Raw genomic sequence first — 19,840 nt, forward strand, 5'->3', positions numbered from 1 at the left:
CAGCTGTGCAGTGCATCCGCTGGGGAGCCGTGTGACGGGAACTGTGCAAGAGTTGTGCCAAGGGGAACTGTGCAACAGAGCAAAGGAGCTGTGCATGGAGAGTTGTGCCATGGAGAGCTGTGCCATGATGAGGGAGTGGTGCCATGGAGAGCTGTGCCATGGAGAGCTGTGCCATGGAGAGCTGTGCATGGAGAGCTGTGCCATGGAGAGCTGTGCCATGAGGGAGAGGTGCCATGGAGAGCTGTACCATGAGGGAGCTGTGCCATGGAGAGCTGTGCCATGGAGAGCTGTGCCATGGAGAGCTGTGCCATGGAGAGTTGTACCATGAGGAGGGAGCGGTGCCATGGAGAGCTGTGCCATGGAGAGCTGTGCCATGGAGAGCGGTGTCATGGAGAGCAGTGCCATGGAGAGCTGTGCCATGAGGGAGAGGTGCCATGGAGAGCTGTACCATGAGGGAGCTGTGCCATGGAGAGCTGTGCCATGGAGAGCTGTGCATGGAGAGCTGTGCCATGAGGGAGCAGTGCCATGGAGAGTTGTACCATGAGGAGGGAGCGGTGCCATGGAGAGCTGTGCCATGGAGAGCTGTGCATGGAGAGCTGTGCCATGGAGAGCTGTGCCATGAGGAGGGAGTGGCGCCATGGAGAGCTGTGCCATGAGGGAGCTGTGCCATGAGGGAGCTGTGCCATGGCACTCCGGTATCAGGGCTGTGCAGGAGCCTTGGGTGCTGTCCCTGCCAGCGCTGGGATCCCGGCCCCGTTTCCGCTCCCAGCCCGCTGCACCCCACGGGCTGCAGCCCTGATGGAAACACACCTGGGGAGGTGGGTGGGGGTCACCCCGGCCGTGCCGCTTCACGGCCCAGCGCGCACAGCCGCAAAAACACGGCACCAGCACGGGAGCGGGGCCTGGGGGACGTGCCGTGTGCCACCGCAGGGCCCTCTGTGTGTCCCCAGGGTGTCCGTGTGTCCCCAGGGTGTCTGTGTGTCCCCAAGAGGTCTGTGTGTCCCCAAGATGTCTGTGTGTCCCCAAGATGTCTGTGTGTCCCTTGGTGTCTGTATGTCCCCAAGATGTCTGTGTGTCCCTTGGTGTCTGTATGTCCCCAAGATGTCTGTGTGTCCCTAAGGTGTCTGTGTGTCCCCAGGAGCTCTGTGCATCTCTGGGATCTCTGTGCATCTCAGGGATCTCTGTGTGGGTTCCACGAGCCCAGGCCACCCCTGAGCCCTGCCCAAATCCCAAAATCCTGCAGACCAGGCCCATGGCCCCAGGACCCGCGGGGCAGAGATGGAGCACCGTGTCGTCACCCACGCCCGCCACGACATCCGATGACACCGGTGACACTCCGGGGGGCTACAGGGACACTCAGCCCCGCGGTGCCCTCACCCCGCCCCTCGTGAACGTTTTGGGGCCGAATCCCCACAAACCCGGTGCGGGAGGCGGAACGTTGGTGCGCGGAACGTTCGGGTCGCGGCGCCGCGTTCCCGCCGGAGCTGTGCGCGGCAGGAGCGGTCCCCCGGCCGCAGGTGAGGCCCCGCGGGGCTGCGGGAGGCGGCGGGGCCGGGACGGGCCCGGGGCTGGGACTGCCCGGGATGGCCCCAAGGTGTCCCAAAGCCGGGGCGAGCCGGGACCGGCCGCTCTCGGCCCGGTGCGCTCGGTCCGGGCCCTCCTTCCCGGCGGGACCCGCTGGATGCGGGGCCTGCGGCGGGGGCACTGCCGTTCCTCGGGAATCGCGGGGAGAGGTTTCTTGTTATTCCTGCTCTGGGATGCGCCGTGAGTAGGCTGCGGGCAGAGAGCTGGAGGGTGGGAATCCGCTCCGGAATGAGAGAAGAATGAAGCCCTGTGAGAGCGGGGAGGCCCTGGCGCTGGCTGCCCAGGGAAGCTGGGGCTGCCCCTGGATCCCTGGGAGAGTCCAAGCCAGGCTGGACACTGGGGCTTGGAGAAACCTGGGACAGTGGAAGGGGCACTGGATGGGCTTTAAGGTCCTTTCCAATCCAAACCTTTCCCTATTTTTTGTTTTGTGAGCAGCACAGAACAGTCAGCATCTGAGACATTGCTTGATGCCTGTTCCAAGTCTCTTTAGTTACTTTTTTATTTTCTAAGAATAAAGAATTTTTTTATGATTTTCTAAGAATAAAGTATTTTTTATCTCTGTTGTAGAAACAGCCAGGAATCCCTTTGTATTCCCGTGCCTATAGATGAGGACAGGGTGGAATCCTGCAGGTCAGACTCGCACTGGCAGTTCCACGGTCACAGCTGGAACAATGATTATTCCTATAATAATTCACTTTGGAACAGCTCACAGTAACTCCAAGGGTCATTTTACTCCAGGGAATGCATTTTTTGCCCTTTATGCTCAGAGCTTGCAGAGGGGTGCAAAGAGCACAGGGCTGGGCAGCTCCCAGTTTGCACTGGTTTTCTTGTGCTGGGAGCTGGGGAGAGCTCTCCAACTGCTTTGCAATCTTCAGCCTTGGGAGGAAGAGGAGGGCTTGGATTTTCCCTTCCAGGGGGCTTTGACCCTTCCCTTCTAAGGCAGCAGAGCCACATCTCTGCACTCCCCCCACCTTCCTGTGGGCTCTAGGGACAAACTTTGTTTCCAGGTGTGCTGTGCAGGAGTTTGTGGCAGCAGGAATCCCTGAGCAACGGGAGGGGATGGAAAACAGCCCTGGATTTACATCCCTGCCCCAAGTGCCTGCACACACCATCACCCCATCTCTCTGAAACCAGCATTCCCAGGCTGGCTGAAAGTGCTGCTGTTAATTGCTCCATTAAACACAGACTGGTGGCAATGGGGTAATTCGATTTTTGGAAAGAGCAGGAGGAGCAGTGAGAGCACTGAGAGCATCAGCCACACGGATCCTGAGCAAACACAGCTTCCAGGTCACACCCCTCTTAATGCTCAGAGCATTGACAATTTGCCATGGCCACAGGTTCAGTTTAGGGTGTGCATTAGGTCAGGATTTTACATTTGAGTCTCTCCAGAGCAATGCAAAGACGTCACACGAGCTCTGCCTTGAGCTGCTTTGTTTTTTTCCATGCTGGTGGCAAATGTCAGGAGTTCCCACGCTCACCCTGCTCTGGGGCTGAAGCCTCTGCTCCCCCACATGTTTCCACTCTAAATCACAAGCTTGTTTTGCAGAAGCAGAAATTGAGGTTGATTTGCAAAAGAAGATCTGAGCAGGGCCAGTGTCTGGGTGGGGAAATGCTCTGAAGGAGGAGGGCAGAGACCGCAGGGCTCACGGGAAATAAACTCCTGTGCAGCCTGAGCTGGGGGCAGCCCTGGCCAGCTCTTGCTGGGCTGGATCCCCTTTGTTCCAGCTCATCCCCACAGTGGGAAGCTGGGCTGGGAGGCTCTTGGAGCTGAGCTGCTCCACTAATAGGCATTTATCAAAAAAAATGGGAAAAATCAGGTTGTTATTGCCAGCATCAAGGAAGTGTCACGGACACTCTCAGAGAGTGAGAGCTTGTCATCCTTTGGCTGCTTCCTCTTGTCATGGAATCCCTCTGGGGATGTTCTGGTGCTGATTGGATTCTGTGCAGCAAACCCCTCTCTCTCCTGCCACAGCCCTGTCCTCTCCTCTCTGCTCCCTGCTGCAGTGTGGAGAGGCTGCTCCAGGCTGTGCAGAGGGCTTAGGATTCTTCACAGAATCGTGGAATGCTTTGGCTTGGGAAGGACCTTAAAGCCCATCTCACTTCACCCCCTGCCTGCCAGCAGCCTGGGACACTGGAGGGTGTCCCTGCCTGTGGCAGGGGTGGAGCTGGATGGACTTTGAGGTCCCTTCCAACCTAAACCACTCTGGGATTCTGTGAAAACTGGTTCCTCATTTAAATCAGCTGGATGTTGGGGACTGGAGGCTGTGAGGGAAGGGACTCTGTTCCTTGTTCCATTGTGGCAGAACGCAGGGATCCTCGGGCTGCCCAGGGTGTGGCACTCTGAGGCAGGGACATAAATAATAGAGTGGATATTATTCAAATGAGGGCTGCCACTTTCCCTGGGTGGGAATAACCCCCTGGGCAATCCCTGACCTGCTCCCATCATTGCTTTCTGCAGAATCACCTCAGTGCTGGCAGGATGCTGCTCCCCCTGCTCTTCCCCCAGCTGTGCCGGCCCCTCCGCTGCCTCCTGCGGGACCTGTCCCGCTGCACATGGCATGGGAAGAGGGCTGGCTGTCCCCACAGGGCTCTGCACACGGCCTGGGCCACCTGCAGCAGTGACATCACCCCCGTGTTCACCAGAGCTCTGGCTTTTGGGGACAAAGTGGCCATCGTTGACCGGAACGGGGAGCACACGTACAGGGACCTGCTCGGCCGGAGCCTCCGCCTGTCCCGGGAGATCTGCAGGGTCCTGCAGTGTCCCAGCAGGGACCTGAAGGAAGAGAGGATCTCCTTCCTGTGCCCCAATGATGCCTCCTACGTGGTGGCCCAGTGGGCTGCGTGGATGAGCGGGGGCATCGCGGTGCCCCTGTACAGGAAGCACCCGGTGCCCGAGCTGGAGTACGTGATCCAGGACTCCCAGAGCGCCCTGCTCATCGCAGCCGAGGAGTTCCTGGGGAAAATAACCCCCAGTGCTGAGAAACTGGGAGTCCCAGTGCTGCCACTTCCCAGCTCTGGAGGTGATGGATCTGCAGCCACGGAGGAGGGGCCCTTGCCAAGCTGTTCCTCGTGGAAGGACAGAGGAGCCATGATCATCTACACCAGCGGGACCACGGGGAGGCCCAAGGGTGTCCTCAGCACCCACGAGAACGTGCAGGCTGTGGTGAGTGCTGCTGCCCCCCTGCCAAGCTCAGGACAGAGCACAAAGTCTTGGAATGTGGAGGGGATTTGGGGTTGCAAACACCTTTCCACTGCCAGATTCCTGCAGAGCTGTGGGGCTGCAGCTCGGGATTCCTCCACCTTTGCAAGGTGAGCACACAGCAGTGTGTGAGGCTCCAAACCTTGGCCTGTTCATGCTGCAGCTGCATCCTGAGGCAGGTGGATTCTCCTCCCTGCTTTCCTGGAAAGCAGAAGGGATGAAACCTGTTGTAAAAAACCTGATTTCTTTGCAGTTTGCTTTTCTACCCTCTGACTAGGGGAGAATCTTTCCTCCTAATTGGAAAATGTCTTAGCCCAGCCCAGTGCTGTGTGAAGCCTGTGCATTATTCAGCTCTGTATCCCCAAGGCAAAAAAATCCATTAGCTCTCAGAGCCAAAAGGAATTAAAAGTTTGAATAAGCCTGCTGACTAGCTCACCACTTGGTTATCAGCTCCTGCAACTGCCAGGCTGCTGCCATTAGGGAAGGAGGGCAGGGAATGCAGGGATGCCTCCGAGAGCTGCTGCTGCTCTGGGTGCTCAGATCCTGCAGTGTCCCAGCAGGAATGAAAGCCTTGATGGATGGAGCCAGGGCTTGGCTATATTGGGCAAAGAATCTGTTCCCTCACAAACATGCTGATTATTTGGGGGGGTGGCCTGAGCAGTCCCCATCCTTTGTGCTGTCCTGCAGGAAGCCCAAAAGCTGCTCCCTGCCCTGTGGAAGAGGGTTGTGAGAGACACGACCAAATTCCACTGTTCAGATGCTTTTCTTATTTTTAGGTGGCTGGAAATAAGCTTTGCAGTTGCCAGCACTGGGCTCTGAAGGGCATTGTTGACCCAGAAACCTGATAATTATCCCTTCAGATAATTATCCCTTCAGAGCAGAGTGTTTTGGAAGCTTGATACTCCCATAATTTTTACTAACATGAAACCTGCTTTCTGTTTATCAGCGATTTCCTGCTCCTACTGATTATCCCCTACAGGTGCTAAAAGCCTGATGTCATCAGTGTCCTAACTATGGCAACAGAATTCTGGGAAAATTAGCTTTTTGATTACTATTTCTGCCAAATCTGCATGTGCAGCAGCAGATTAATATTTCTGTGTGTCCTACTTAAAATCATTGTTGATACTTCTCAGTAACAAGAAAAGGCTTTGCTGATTCAAAGACATTTCCTGACAGGATGCTGAAGGTGTTCCTCTTGTGTTCTGCTGGTGTGGTGAGAATTTTTCCCACACTGATCCTAAAGAAAAGATTTTGTGCCCAGGCAGGCTTGGAATTCCTGCCAGGCAATTTGGGAAAACCTTGGGATAATCCTCCCTCCTGCCCTAAGGCTGTGCTGTTTGTTTTCTTCTGCAGACCACGGGGCTGGTTGAGAAGTGGGAGTGGAAGAAGGAGGATGTGATCCTGCACGTGCTGCCCCTGCACCACGTCCACGGGGTGATCAACAAGCTGCTGTGCCCGCTGTGGGTGGGAGCCACGTGCGTCATGTTCCCGGAATTCAGCGCGGACACGGTGAGCCCAGGGGGACATCCAGCAGCAGGACCCCAGGCACTGCACTCAGAGCAGCTCTGGGGAGGAATTCCTGAAGAATTCCAGCCCCTTTAGCCTGTGTGTGTTGGTTGGGTGCTCAGTCTGAGGTAAATGTGCTCTTGCAGAGGGTGCAGCTCGTGTGTGATGTTGGAGTGGGGATGCTGCACTGCCCCTCCCAGCCCTGTGTGCTCACCAAGAGCATTTCCATCCAGAATCAGGGTTGTGAATTTTTTCTTTTTTACTGCCAGGAAAGGTGGAAATGCTGGTTTTTCTCTTGTATGTTAGTGGTGTGCTTCTTGCTGAATTTTTTACTGACTTGCATTTCCCCAAATCCCCAAAACACTGAGGCTGGAAAAGACCTCCGAGCTCACCATGTCCACCCTGTGACCAATCTCCACTTTGTCACCCAGCCCAGAGCACTGAGGGCCATGTCCAGCCATTCCTTGGACATTTCCAGGGGTAGGGGCTCCACCACCTCCCTGGGCAGCCCCTCCCAAATTTTCCCCTTCTAGTCCTACATCCTTAGTGCTTTATATTGCATTACATGACAGAACACAGCCTTTGAGTTTTGTGCAGCCCAGGTAAGGGAAATCCTGCTTTTCCTCACATGGAAAGATGTCTCTTCCTCCATGGAAAAACAAGAGTTAACAGAGCTGTTGGGTTGGACTCAGTGGTGTGAGAGTTTGCAGATCCAGACCTCCTTGCAGCTTTTAGGAAAAGTGGCAGGGGGGAAACCTTAGTGAAATAAATGCTCTTATAATGTTGTTTTCTCTCTGAGCCAGGAAACACCAGTGCCAGTGTTCTGCTTCTCCTTTGTTCCCTGCAGCAGTGAACTCGGTGGAAAGAGAAGAAGGAAAGGGACAGGCAGCAGTAAAGGTGGAACAGGTTCTACATTTCCCAGCCCCTGAGATGCAGCACCATCCATCCAGATGTCCCAGTGTCCTGGTGGTGTCTGCAGTGTCACAGTTCAGGGACAGTTGGGTTTTCAGGTGCAGAAAGGGTGCTGTTGGCACTGCAGAGTTCCCTGGGAAAGCCAAAGGAGCCTGTGCTCCTGCTCTCCCTGTCAGTTTATGCACGTGCTGGGAAGGCTTGTCCCTTGGAAAGGACAAAGTGCACAGGTGTGGATGCACCTGGAAGCTCTGGCTGTGCTGCTGCCAGGTGAGGGCGGGCCCAGCTCCAGCAGGAGCAGCCACAGGGCCGGGTGATTCTTCACAGCTCATTTCTGCTTCTCAGAGCAGCAGCCACAGAAAATGCACACTTCCTTTTTCTGCCAGGATGGCTCTGACACCTGAGCACTGCCCCTTTTTGGGGGGACAGCCCCAGAATCCCAGCGGGGCAGCTCTGCACTTCCAGAATAAATTGGTAGGATGCTGTGGTGGAAGGCAGGAAGGTCCCTGGCTGCCATGGCTGTGCTCTCACCCAAAGATTGCTGTCATTAGGGTGAGCCCAGGGGCTCGGGGTGCAGCGGGGCTGTGCTGGAGCAGCCCTGGAGGTGCCGCTGAGAGGCGGGGCCGGCACTGAGAGGCTGGAGCGGAGCCTCTGGAGGGCGCGGTGCTCCACGTCCTGTGCCACCGTGATTGATGCTCCCTGGTACCCTCCCGTTCTCCTCTGCTCGCTCCCGACATGTGCGAATCAATGAGCTGACGTTGAGGGATGGGGTCGGGGGAGCGGGACCCTCTCCTGATCAAAGCTCTGCCCAGATGTGACACCGGGGACACGCGGGGACAGACCGGGAGTGGCCGCTTGACCCTGACCTTGGGCAGGGAGGGCAGAGCTCGGGCGGGGCTCTCAGGTGCACGGGGGGCCCTGGAGGGCGGCATTTGCTTCTCTGCTTTCTTTTATTCCCGTTTTTTTCCCGAGGGCCTCCCCTGGGAGCTGCAAGTGGTTTGATCGACACTCCAAAGCGAGCAAGGGAGGGTAAATAAGGCTTTCTCCTGGAGTTTATTGCAAGCTGCCTTTCAGTTCCACTCTATTTTCACCAGCTGTTTACAAAGTGCCCTTTGCTACTGAAATCAGCTTGCAGCAAAGCAGCAGTGGAGGATTTTGCCAAAGGAGCCCGAGTTTTGCCGTGTGCTTTTTTTCCTTGGCTGCACCTTGAGAAAGCAGCCAATTATAGTGTGATATAAAGAAACTCGACTGGCAGCTAAAACACTTGACAGGCTGATCAAAACAAGGCAAGGAACTTACTCTGAACCTGCTGCAGACATATTTAGCCTTGAGTGATACTGGCAAAGGTTCAAGAGAAACCGCAGCAGCACGCCCGATGTGTGTTTGGTTTCTAATCACTAACACTTCATTATACAAAATAAATACTTTATTATTACAGTGTTTATTAAATTACATAATTTGCAGCGTGCCTTATAGTCGTGGATACAGATGGCAGTCTGGTTTTGGTGGTGGGAATAATGCTCTTTTTTTTTTTTCCCACTGAGAAGACGTTCCCAGCCCCAGAGCACGGCTCGCTTGTCGTTCCCCGCCGTGCAGGGGTGGGAGGTGGCAGCTTTCAGACCTTCACATCTGGTTTTGGGAGCTGTCCAAGGAAAGGTTAAAAATCAGGACTGTGGAGTGGCCCCAGTGTCCTGACCAACATCCTTCCTCTCACTAAAACAGCACCTGATGTCTGTGGCTACTGCTGAGGCCAGGAGGACTCATTAAAGTGTGCTGAGGTGCCTCAAGCGTGAAAGTTGCTGCATAAAATCAGATTCTTTTTATTAAATGAGGACATCCATTACGCTGCACTAGCTACTGTACATGTTATAATTCACTTTATAGCACCATCTGTTAACACTGTCTTGCTTAAGCTCTTCGTAGCATTTTTTTATTGCAAGTTATTAAAAAATATGGCTGCATCTATTAATCATTTATTAATAAATGGACCCTTAGTTTCCAGAATTAGTCAGCTCATACATGAGGTGCTGAGTCCTCTGGTGCTCGTGCTCCTTGGGGTGCAGTGTCCTCACAGGGAGCCCATCCAGTGCTCCTGTCTGTGGGGATGGCAGGGATGGCTCTGGGGGACACTTTTCAGCACAGGTGGGTGTGGAGCAGGAAGGAGAGCAGCAGTGAGCCCCAGGGGTGTTCTGCCAGCAGCTGTGTGGGGCATGGCTGGCTGTGATCTTACTGGGTTCTTGTTTTATTGGTTTGTAAGGGTGAGAAGTGGGAGGGCAGAAAGCTCCTGAGGAGCCAGAGCAAGCTGCAGCCTCAGCATCCCTGCTCCTCCCTCCATCACCTGCTCCCAAGCTGAGTTTACTCTTCCAGCTGCTCTGCTCCTGTTTGCATTTCTCAGCTGCTGCTGACCTGTCCCAGATGCTGCAGCAGGAATTTCTTTTCCAGGGGTAGGGATTTTAAAGGTGCTGTGTTTGTAGAAATTTTGTGCACTTTGGTGGCCAGAGAAGAGGTGAATGTGTCTGTTAAGGAAGGAGTGCAGGGTGAGCCTTCCCCTCCTGGCCAGGTCTTTCAGAAGGCTCAGAGCATCAGGGCTTGCACCAGGCACCCTCTGGAGCATCCATTCCTGGTGATTCCCTCCCTCCATCTCCCTCCCTGGATCATTTCAGGCACAGCCTGTGGTGTGAGTGTTGCTGCATGGAAATGTCACTGGGTCTGGAGAGACAGACCTGTGTGTCCCCTGTGCTTGCTGTGACAGTCACACATTGATGTCCCCATGCCAGACCAGACACTCCTTGGACATTTTGGAGCAATTTGTGTGTGGTTTACAGGATCCTCTGCAGTGGATTTTGGGCAAAGAGGATCCATTTTGGGCTTGAACAACAGGAAGAGCTTGTCTTTGCCTTGGACACCCTGATCCTGCCTCAAGGGGAGGATGTTCTAATGGCTAAAGGTTCCCTGTCAGCTCTCACTAGAGCAGATCCTGGGAGTTCTTCCAGCCTCTTGTGCAGAGTGGGAAATCAGAGTGCTGAAAAACCTGAAGGAGGAGACCTGGGGGAAGCTGATGGAAATCTGCACTGGGGGTGACCCAGCTGAGGCGTGTGCTGCCCGCTCGGCTCTGCTGGGCAGGTTTGAGCTGTGATGTGCTGCCTGTGCACTGACAGCCCTGGCTGTGCCCTGCAACCCCTTCCATGATAAATATGCCAGGATGCAGATTTGCTGCCCTGCAGTTCCAGGAGCTGCTGTTTCAGTGCCAGCCTCGCTGTGTGTCTGATTTAAGGTGCTCCGAGGATCAAGCCCTCTGAAAGCCATGCCCTGTTTTACAATGTCACACTCAAAGCCATCAAAACCGTCTTGTCTGGACTCTTCTTTCTAGGGAAGTAGGAATGCTGTGTGCCCAGAGGTGGTGTGTGATTCAGGACAAGCTTTCCCTGACGTTCTGTCCCCCGTAGCAGCTTTCCCTGTGGTAGGAGGGAGCTGCAGACCTGGCACAGGACGAGTGGGATGTGTTGCTCCAGGGCACTGCTTCATCGTGTGCTCACAGCCCTGAATTCCTGAAGGCCAGGAAAGCCAGTGCTGTATCTGGGAGCAAACTTTGTCCTTGTCACTGGTGTTTGTGTGTGAGCCAGGCTGGGCTGGGTGCTGGGGCTGCTGCCTTGGCTGGGCTGCCCAGGGGGACCCAGGGCTCAGCAGTCGCTGTTGCCTGCGGGAAGGAGAAGCGTGCGCTGCACTGAACCTCTCCCCTGGATCTGTCACTTCTGCAGACATCACTCTGGGCAGCTCTTTTGGTTTATTTTGAAAGGAAAAGCAAATCCAAGCAGAGGAGCCTGAGCTCCAATATCCAGGCACGCTGGGGATCGCGGCCCCCATCCAGTTTCAGCTGGAGAGAGGCTGAAAGTTCTTTTCATCTGTTAATGGGAGGCTTCAGAGGAGTAATTTTATTTCAGACTCAAAGAGGAGTCGGTGGAGGGAGGAGCAGGTCACTAGTGAATGGATTATGTTTGATCACTTCTCACAGACCTGGCTTTAAAAAGTTAGAGGTTTTCTTTCCCCTCTCCCCAGATCTGCCGTCTGTCCTCAGCATCTGTTCCCAAGTAATGGCTTTTGATGTGTGTGGGGAAATATAAAAAATGGAACCAGAACCTGTCATATTTACTTATATTTCCAGGTCCCAGGGAAAGCACTTGCTCCTTTCAGTATGCCTCCAGCATAGGAAGGGTTTAAAAGCTTCAGCCTGGAATGCAGAGGGGCCATCAAACAGTGCTGATGAATAAATGATTAAAACCAGAGTCGCACAGAGCGCAAACAGTTTGGGGTTATAACAAACATGAGACGAAGCCACCGAGGGCCTGATTTCTCTTTGAAGAGAAGAATGTTTCTCTCTCTCTGCATATTGGTCGTGAAGTGTTGGAGGCTCAGTCCTTGGGAGAGAGCAGAGCTCCCCTTGGTGCTCTCCTATCTCCCATCTGCTTTTTTTGGGATAATTTGGTGCTGGATGTGTGTGCGTGGTCCTGCAGTCCCTTCCCTGCTGCTGTTGAGTTACAGGAGCTTCCCACCCTTGTGTTTGGCACGGGATCTCACCAAACAAGCAGCTGGTTTGGCCCTGTTGCTCCCACAGACATTCCAAAAATCACCGGCATCCCTTTTCCTCGATGGTGCTTCCCACATGGCAGCAGTCAGTGCTCAGCACAGACCCATCTCCCGAGCGAGAGGGAGATAAAGGGCTGAGTTAACCTTGCATTAGAGGCATTGTTAGTTTTGAAAAGGTTTGAAAAGATTCAATTACAACTGAAAATGGCTCAATAATTTTCTAGAAGAGAGGAGCTGTTGTGTCTGTCAATAGAGGCTGCACCACGGGCTGGCTGTGAGCCTTTTGTGGCCTGATGGAAAAATCCATGCTGATGTTTGCTTCATTTATGGCTTCTGGCTGGTTTGGAGAATCTTCTATCAGCCAAAATCTTACATGGTTTAGCACATAACTGGGTTTGCCACTTTCTCTTCTCCTTTTGCATGAGAAGATGCCCAGGTATTGGATTTGGTGTTTCTGAGTGATTCATGGCATTGCACATCTCCCTCTCTAAAGGGAAAAGTTGTTGCCTTTCCTCCTCTCTCCTCACATCTCTTCCTTCAGATGACCTTAGCAGGTCTGGAGACTGGTTGGGAAGGTTGCTGTATGGACTGGCTGCCCCTTGGAGCCGCTTGTATTTTCCTCCATCCTCATTCACCATCTGTGTGCTGGGAAAACTACGTGGGAAAAATCTCCCAGCTGTGCCTTGCTGCGCTTGTTTTGCACCCACTGGTGTCACTTTCTCCTTTTCTTTTCATTTAATGATGGCAAAATCCCACTGGCCAGCTCATGATATGCTTTTGAGCAGTGGGAGGGGAGGAAAATCAGGAATGTCATGCTGACAGGAAGGCTTTTGGGAACATTAGGTCTCCCACTTCTCTGCTGGCACAGGCAGCCCTGACCCAGAGCATTTGCTGCCGTTATTGCTGGTGGGAAGCTGTTCCCACTCTTGCTTTCTTGCAGTGAGAAACTTTTTGTTTCTAGCTCTTGGTTATCTTAGAAGGAACGTTGATCCATCTCCTGAGCATGTTCCATGGGAAGGCTGCTGCTTCCCTTCTCTGCAGAGCCTGGCATGCAGTGCCATCTTTGCTTCCTCAATCCATGCTTTTGTAAAAGCACTTGGAGGGATCAGATGAGCAAAAAAAACCCCAGAACATTGGGCTGCCAGTCCCCTGTGCACAGGGAATTATTGTAGTGACAGTGGGATAACCCCAGGGAGGATGGATTGAGCTGTTCCAGGCCTGGTGCTGGGTGCTGCAGGACAAAGCTGGCGCCTTGCACGGGGTTGATTGATTAGTCCCAGGTAACGAGGCTTTCCCAGATCCTCCTCTCCAAGCCCGGAGTTGTAGTTAGAAGCCAGGAATAGCTGTTCCAGCTGGCTGGGCAGTGCCAAGCCCTCTGGCCAGCTTGGGCTCTGCAGAGCACTGGGAGCTGCCAGCTTTGTAGCACAGCTTAGTCCTGCTAAAACACATGGGAAGGATCCACATTTGGCTGAGCAGGAGCAGAGCAGGTGGAGAGGTTTGGCTGTCAGCAGATCACCCCAGCAGCTGGTGGCACAAATCCAAAGGCAGCTGCTTATCCTCAGGAAGGGGCTGTTGCTGGGTGAGCTGGACTGACATGGAAAAACTGCAGTGCAGGAGGGAGGATTTTATCTAAGGCAGGAGCTGAGCTAGCACGTGGGGTCAGGGGACTCTGGGGTGCAAGACAGACTTGCTCTGTTTAGATGGGTTTGGGGTTTTTCAGCTCCAAACTCGTGACAAAAACTCTGCTGCATGACCAGACTGGAAGTCTGCCCGCGTTCCCACAGCTGCTCAGGGCTTGGGAAGGCAAAACAAAATCACACAGCAAGGGCTGAACAGCCCCTGAGCATCTGTTTGCCTTCAATCCCCTCAGCACAGTCCTGATCCCTGCTTGCCATCACACGTCCTTCCCTGGCCACAGCACTCTCAGGAGCACAGGCTGAGGAGAGCAGCTCCATTCAGCCCTGGCTTTGGAGAGATCCTTCTCCACCCTGCTGCCTGGAATGGGAAAGATACTGGGGGGAAAAAGGGGCTGGGAGGAGCATGGGGGAGGTTAGACCCTCTAAATGCAATTTTACCTATTCTGGCTGGTAGGTGGGTCTCTGCAGGGAGTGAAATGTTCCCTCTCTGGACTTAGCACCCATCATGAAGAAAGTCAATTCCAGCTGTGCTTTCCTTTCCTTTCCCAGGGATCTTGCAGTGCTCATGTCCCACCTCCCATGTCCATGGGGTTTGCACCTTGTGCATCCCCACCGAGGGCATCCCTGGGCTGGGAGGCAGCGTCAGCTCCCTCCTGCTGGGTGGCACGGTGCCTCTGTGGCCGTGTCCTGCTCTGTTCCCAACAACCCCCTGTGCTGGGAGGGTTTTTTTCAGGAGCTGATTGTTCTGGAGCAGTGGAGTGCGAGATGCGGGGGGAGCAGCCAAGGAGAAAGGGATGAGACGGAGCCCGAGCGAGCAGAACGGAGGGAAGGGGCAGAGTGACAGCATGAAGGAGAATCCCTGGCTCTGCTTCCATCAATCCCTGCCTTGGCTGCCTCGTGTGCAGCTGAGCGTGCCCGGGGAGCGCCGAGGCAGCGCTCGGTGTCAGGAGCTGTTAGGGGATGCGTTTGTCACCGGCGGGGCAGGGACGGCGGCGCTCTGATTTATTGATGGCTTTGGATCCCTCCTGCCTTGGGAAGAGCTTACCTGGCAGGGAGAGTGGTGAGGTGTGCGAGGAAGGGGCTCAGGTGTGACATTTATGGCTCTGACCCCTTGGCTGTGCATTGCAGAGGTGTTTGTCCACATCCCAGCAGAGTGGCTGCTGGAATTTGCCCCCATCCGTATTTCCCACTGATCAGCAGGAGTTGCAGCTGAAGAACATTATTCCCACTCAGGAAGAGTGTGGTTGGGGTAGTGGTCCTCCAAAAAAGCTGCTGTACCTGTGGATTCCGATTCTCTCGCCAGGGACAGAGCTCTGCACCTCACCATTCTCATGAAATCTCACTCCCAGTGCCTGATCTCCCTCTTCCCAGCTTTGCCTCAGAGGTTGAAATCCATGGCTCCAAGCTGTGTATTGTGTATCAGGTGTGGGCTGTGTCTTTCCAAAGAAGAGCTCCCATGCTTTGGAAAACTGGGGAAGCTGTGCATGACAAGGGAATGAACTGATTCTGCCACAACCTTCCATCTTTGTGGGCAAATTCTTGGCTGTAACATGACAGGAGTAAAAAATGCCATTTCCATCACCTCATGAGTGATGGTGGGTGGGGGATCCACCGGTGGGATGAGAGATGAACGTTGTGCTTTGGGAAATAAGGGTGTGATGAAAGTTGGGAACTTGTTTTGGACAGGGATGAGGGGCACACAACAGCTTCCAGCTGTACTTCCAAGAAATCTTAGATAGCAAAGGTGAGTTTTTATCCATGTGTGTTCCCTTCCTTCCTAGGTGTGGAAGAAGCTGCTGAGCTCTGAAGCTCCCCGTGTCAATGTGTTCATGGCAGTGCCCACCATCTATGCCAAGCTGATGGAATATTACGACGAGCATTTCACCCAGCCCCAGGTGCAGGATTTCGTGCATGCCTTTTGCCAGCAGAACATCAGGTGGGTGAGCTGTGGGCAGGGGCTGCTGCTGGCTCACTGCATGCTCCAGGTTTTCCTTTCAGCATCACCTCTGTCAGTGCTGGTTGTGCTTTGGTGTCACTTTGACAGGAACAAGGGTGACATTGTTTAGTTGTGAGCCACTCTTGCATGGGAAGGCCAGAAGGGGCTCATAATGTGCAACACATGGCTGAGGACTGTCCTGCTTGCACTCCAGGATCTCTTTTAAGAGGCTATCCTGATTAACTTAAACCCCATATCAGGCTGAGAAAGTGAAGGACATCTTTGTTTAAAAGGATTTTGAGCCTGCAGGTTTTACATAGAACTGTATCAGGCTGCAAATTCCCTGGAGCAAAGGAGCCCTTGGATACTCTCTTAGCTGGGCTTTCCCTGTGCAGGTTGATGGTGTCAGGCTCAGCAGCCCTGCCTGTGCCTGTCCTGGAGAAGTGGAGGAGCATCACAGGGCACACCTTGCTGGAGAGGTATGGGATGACTGAGATCGGGATGGCGCTGTCCAACCCTCTGCACGGAGTCCGTGTCCCAGGTAGGAGTCTCCAGAGGTGCCACTGCTTGGAGGCATTTTTTGGGATGTGGTTTGGGGTATTCCCAGAGGAGAGGCCGTGCTAGGAATGAGGAATTGGCCAGGACAATGGATGTGTGGGAAGTGGCTGCTGGGATCAAAGCTGTGTGTGCAGAGCTGGCAGTGGTGCCCACTGAGCTGACCACACTCCACACTGATGCTTTTATCACTTCCAAAATCTTAGTGAATTGAAGGAGTGTTTCTTCAGCTCCTGCTGCCTGGAGTTGTATTTTTGGGTGGTGTCACACAGGATTCTCCACACAGAAGTGCTTGTCCAACCCATCAGTGCTGAACACTTAAAATAGGACGTCTGCTCACTCTTATTTTAGTGCCTGTTTCTTGCCTCTTCAGGAATTCAAAACTGTCACACCTTGCTGTACACTCTGGGCCTGTTTTCTCCTTGTCTTCCCCCCCTCCTCTGAGCTACATTTTGTGATTCTTCTCCATAGCTGTACTTTCTGGAACCTAGAAATAAATTGATCTGAGACATTGCAAATGTGAAATGCCCCCACTCTCCCTGTGGTTGGAGCGTGGCCATCTGTGTGCCCACCCTGTGCCACCTGCCTCCCCACAGGCTGTCTGTGCAGGCATGGCACCATATGCAGCCTCCTGGGGAGCTGCTGTTACCCCAGGGGGGGTCCTGGGTGTCACAGCTTCCCACAGCACCCCAATCCCATGGGATGCAGGAGCTGGGTCCCTCAGGGGTGGCACAGGGAGAGGAGAAGCCAAAACTCCCCCTCGTTGACTCCTCAGCCTGAGAACAGCTTGAAATACAAACTCTGTTTTACTTCTGCAGGGTAGCTGTCATTCCCTCACCCCACCTCAGCCAGTTTTATCTTCCTCCAGCAGCCCCATCCCTGCAGGCAGCAGAGGGAAGCAGGCAGGAAAAACAAGACTCCCATCTGCAGGAGCTGGAGCTGTGTGTGAGCCCCACACCCCAGGCTGACAGGGCAGGGATCATTTCACTGCCCCTCTGGCCTGCTTATATTTGCTTTTTATTGATTTTCATGAGGGAAAATGAGTGGAGACTCCAGAAATTTCCCAGGGGACTGAAAGAGAAAAGGAATAAGACTGAAAGTAGCATGGCAATGCAGAGGCTGGCACACAGAAGGGCAGCTCCTGCCCCAGAGCTGGTGGCATCATCCCTGTGGATCCTGGGCTCTGCTGGGGACCTGGAGACAAATCCTCTCATGCAACCAGAGCAGAGGGGCTGGGGACTGTCACTCCAGCCCCTTCCAGGGGCTCCTGCAGCCCTGAGAGAGAAGTGTCTCACAAAGGTGGGGATCAGCAAGAAACTGTATAGAAAGGAGGCTATAATTGAATAGGCTTGATTAATTTATTTCAGGAAGTGTCAGCTGGGAAGCAGATGGGTGAAGCTGAGGCATAATTTACTGGAGCTGTGAAAAAGCTTTTGATCTAGTGCCCTGTTAGAGGCTGGGCAGGAGGTCACCAGGTACCACAGGGATCCCAGAGGCAGCTGATGGTGGGCTGGGAACAGGGGACATCCAGCAGAGGATTTTCCAGGAGTGGGAGCAACACAGGTCCTTCTCTACTGCACTGACCTGTTGGAGTGAGCCCAGAGGAGACCCCAGGATGATCAGAGGGATGGAACACCTCTGAGTGCTGGGAGAATTGGGATTGTTCAGCCTGGAGAAGAGGAAGCTTTGGGGTGACCTAATTGTGGCCTTCCAGTGGCTGAAAGGGCCTGCAAGGAAAATGGAGTGGATTTTGGACAAAGATATGGAGTGGCAGGACAAAGGGGAATAACTTCACAATTAACTTTAGGTTTAGATTAGATATTAGTAAGAAATTCTTGGCTGTGAGGGTGGGCAGGGCTGGCACAGGTGCCCAGAGCAGCTGTGGCTGCTCCTGGATCCCTGGCAGTGTCCAAGGCCAGGCTGGATGGGGCTTGGGGCAGCCTGGGACAGTGAAATGTGTCCCTGCCCATGGAATGAAATGAAATTCAAGGTCCCTTCCAAACCATTCTGTGATTCTCTGAGCAGAGATCCTGGGGCTCCCCTTGCCCTCTTCCAGGCACTTGGTGTGGCAGGAGAAAGGTGAGTCCTTGGACCCTGCCCATGCTGCCCATGTCACCAGCAGTGTGTCCCCACTCTCCACCCACAGCACAGGTCTGAAGGGCAGGGATGGGGGTGTGGGAGCCTTCATTTCCAGAAGCAGCAAAGATGAAAGATTTGAAAGATAAATGTTTGCTTGTATATGGTTAAAACCCTGCTTAAAATGCCTCTGTTTTCACTAGCTCTCATTCTAATCCCCCCTGGTGCTGTTACTGTGAAGGGAGATGAATAATTCATGGCCGGAGAATGCCTCACTGGGCCTAATCACCACTTTAATTGGAGGTTTAGATCAGAGGCAGCTAATAGCTGCTACAGCGGGGACTCCGTGTATTGTTGACAGTGAGATCCTTGAGTGCCTTATCGTTGGCCTGCTCAATCCTCCCGGGACAGAACAGCACCGAGCTGCCCAGATACCAAAGGACACAGAGCACGGGGCCAATTACATTTATCTGGGAAGAGCTGACAACTTTTTCAAACGGAGGAGAAGGGGTGAAAGCAGAATGGTGTCACCCCCTCCTGCCTGCAGCCCCCCACGCCGCGGGCGAGGTGCCAGCATTGCTCAGCATCCAGGAGTCTGCACATTGGAGGGGTGCAGAGGGGAAGGAGCAGAGATTTCCCCCCAGTTTCCCCTCAGGATTGTGGCTGGGGACAAGAGGAAGCCAGATCAGCCCTTCTGATCCCCCCAGTTGTGGCTTGGTGAAGGCAGGAGCTGCGGGGCTGTTCCTTTGGGAATGGGCCCAAATTCCTGCTGACCTGGTGGAGTTGGCACTGGGTATATTTTGACAAAGTGCATGGGCCTGGGAAGCTCTTGTCATTGTTTTTGCACAAATTCTATTAATCCTATCAGGTTTGTGGAGCTCTAATCAATGGTAGGAGCTTTTTCAGCCTTTACAGATGCTGATTTCCAAGTTTGTCACTTTTCCTAAATACCAGAAAAGCTTCTCCAGACAGAAACATAAGGAAGCAGCTCTCCACCAGGGACTTGTTTTACATGCTGCTTTTATTTTAGCCAAGTAGGAGAGGAATTGGTGGGGCTGTGGTCTGAAACACTGTGGGGAACATGTCACCCCTCAGATGTGTCAGTGCTGTGCTGATCTTTGGTGTCTCATTCCCAAGGCTGGGACCAGCACTGGGCACTAATCCTGGAGTCTGCTGCCCATCAATCACTGCCCATCTCCATGCTCAGCTCAGCAGCTTGCATCCAGGGAAGAGCATCTCCCAGGAAGGCATCTGGCTGACCTTGATCTGAGAGGTTCCAAGGCTGTGAGAGCCCCTGGCAGCTCCTTGCATTGGTTTCTGCTCCCTCCAGGAGCTTTCCAGGACTGGCTTTGTGGTGCCTGCCCACAGCCATGCCGTGTTTTGTGGGCAGGCTGGAGTCTGCTCACACCCAGTGTTTTTCACCCTGGAGAAACTGTTCCCACAGAAGTCTAGAAGGTGGCTCCAGTAACCTCCCATGCAACGCTGAGGGTGTTTTCTGCGACTTGTTACTTGCTTTGAGGCCTCTTGGAGCCTGCCATAGCAGGTGCAAGATTGTTTATAACACATATGGTGTGATTTTTAGGGTTGTCCTGTTCAGAGCCAGGAGCTGGACTTGATGATCCTTGTGGGATCCAACTTCTGTGATTCTGTGATTCCATAAATGCCTCGACACGGTAGCTCAGGGCACTGCTGGCTCCCTCCTTCCCCTGCTGCAGCTCTGTCTCTGAGCAGGGTCTGCCCTGCAGGGGGGAGCAGCCCAGGGGTGCTGGTGCTGAGGGGAGGACGTGGCTGTGCTCTGACCAGAATGCCAGAGGCAATTCTGAGCGGAGCAGACACGGATCACGGAGCTGCCAC

At 53.8% G+C, this 19,840-nt stretch overlaps 1 protein-coding gene across 2 annotated transcripts in view; it reads left to right on the forward strand.

Annotated features, from left to right (window-relative positions):
* The first annotated feature begins 1,450 nt into the window (after positions 1-1,450).
* ACSF3 (acyl-CoA synthetase family member 3) overlaps positions 1,451-19,840 on the forward strand; it is a 50,182-nt gene continuing 31,792 nt past the window's right edge. Inside the window, exons 1-5 of one of the 2 annotated variants that reach the window (XM_033070090.2) lie at positions 1,451-1,517; positions 4,043-4,747; positions 6,137-6,292; positions 15,201-15,355; positions 15,751-15,896. In XM_033070090.2, the coding sequence (XP_032925981.1) occupies positions 4,064-4,747; positions 6,137-6,292; positions 15,201-15,355; positions 15,751-15,896 (1,141 nt within the window). In that variant the 5' untranslated portion in view covers positions 1,451-1,517; positions 4,043-4,063. Of the gene's footprint in view, positions 1,518-1,740; positions 1,765-4,042; positions 4,748-6,136; positions 6,293-15,200; positions 15,356-15,750; positions 15,897-19,840 lie in introns of those variants that run through there. The other variant, XM_033070092.2, reaches the window with a different exon arrangement.

This window comes from Catharus ustulatus, chromosome 11, assembly GCF_009819885.2.
Source record: "Catharus ustulatus isolate bCatUst1 chromosome 11, bCatUst1.pri.v2, whole genome shotgun sequence".
NCBI classification, from domain to species: domain Eukaryota; kingdom Metazoa; phylum Chordata; class Aves; order Passeriformes; family Turdidae; genus Catharus; species Catharus ustulatus.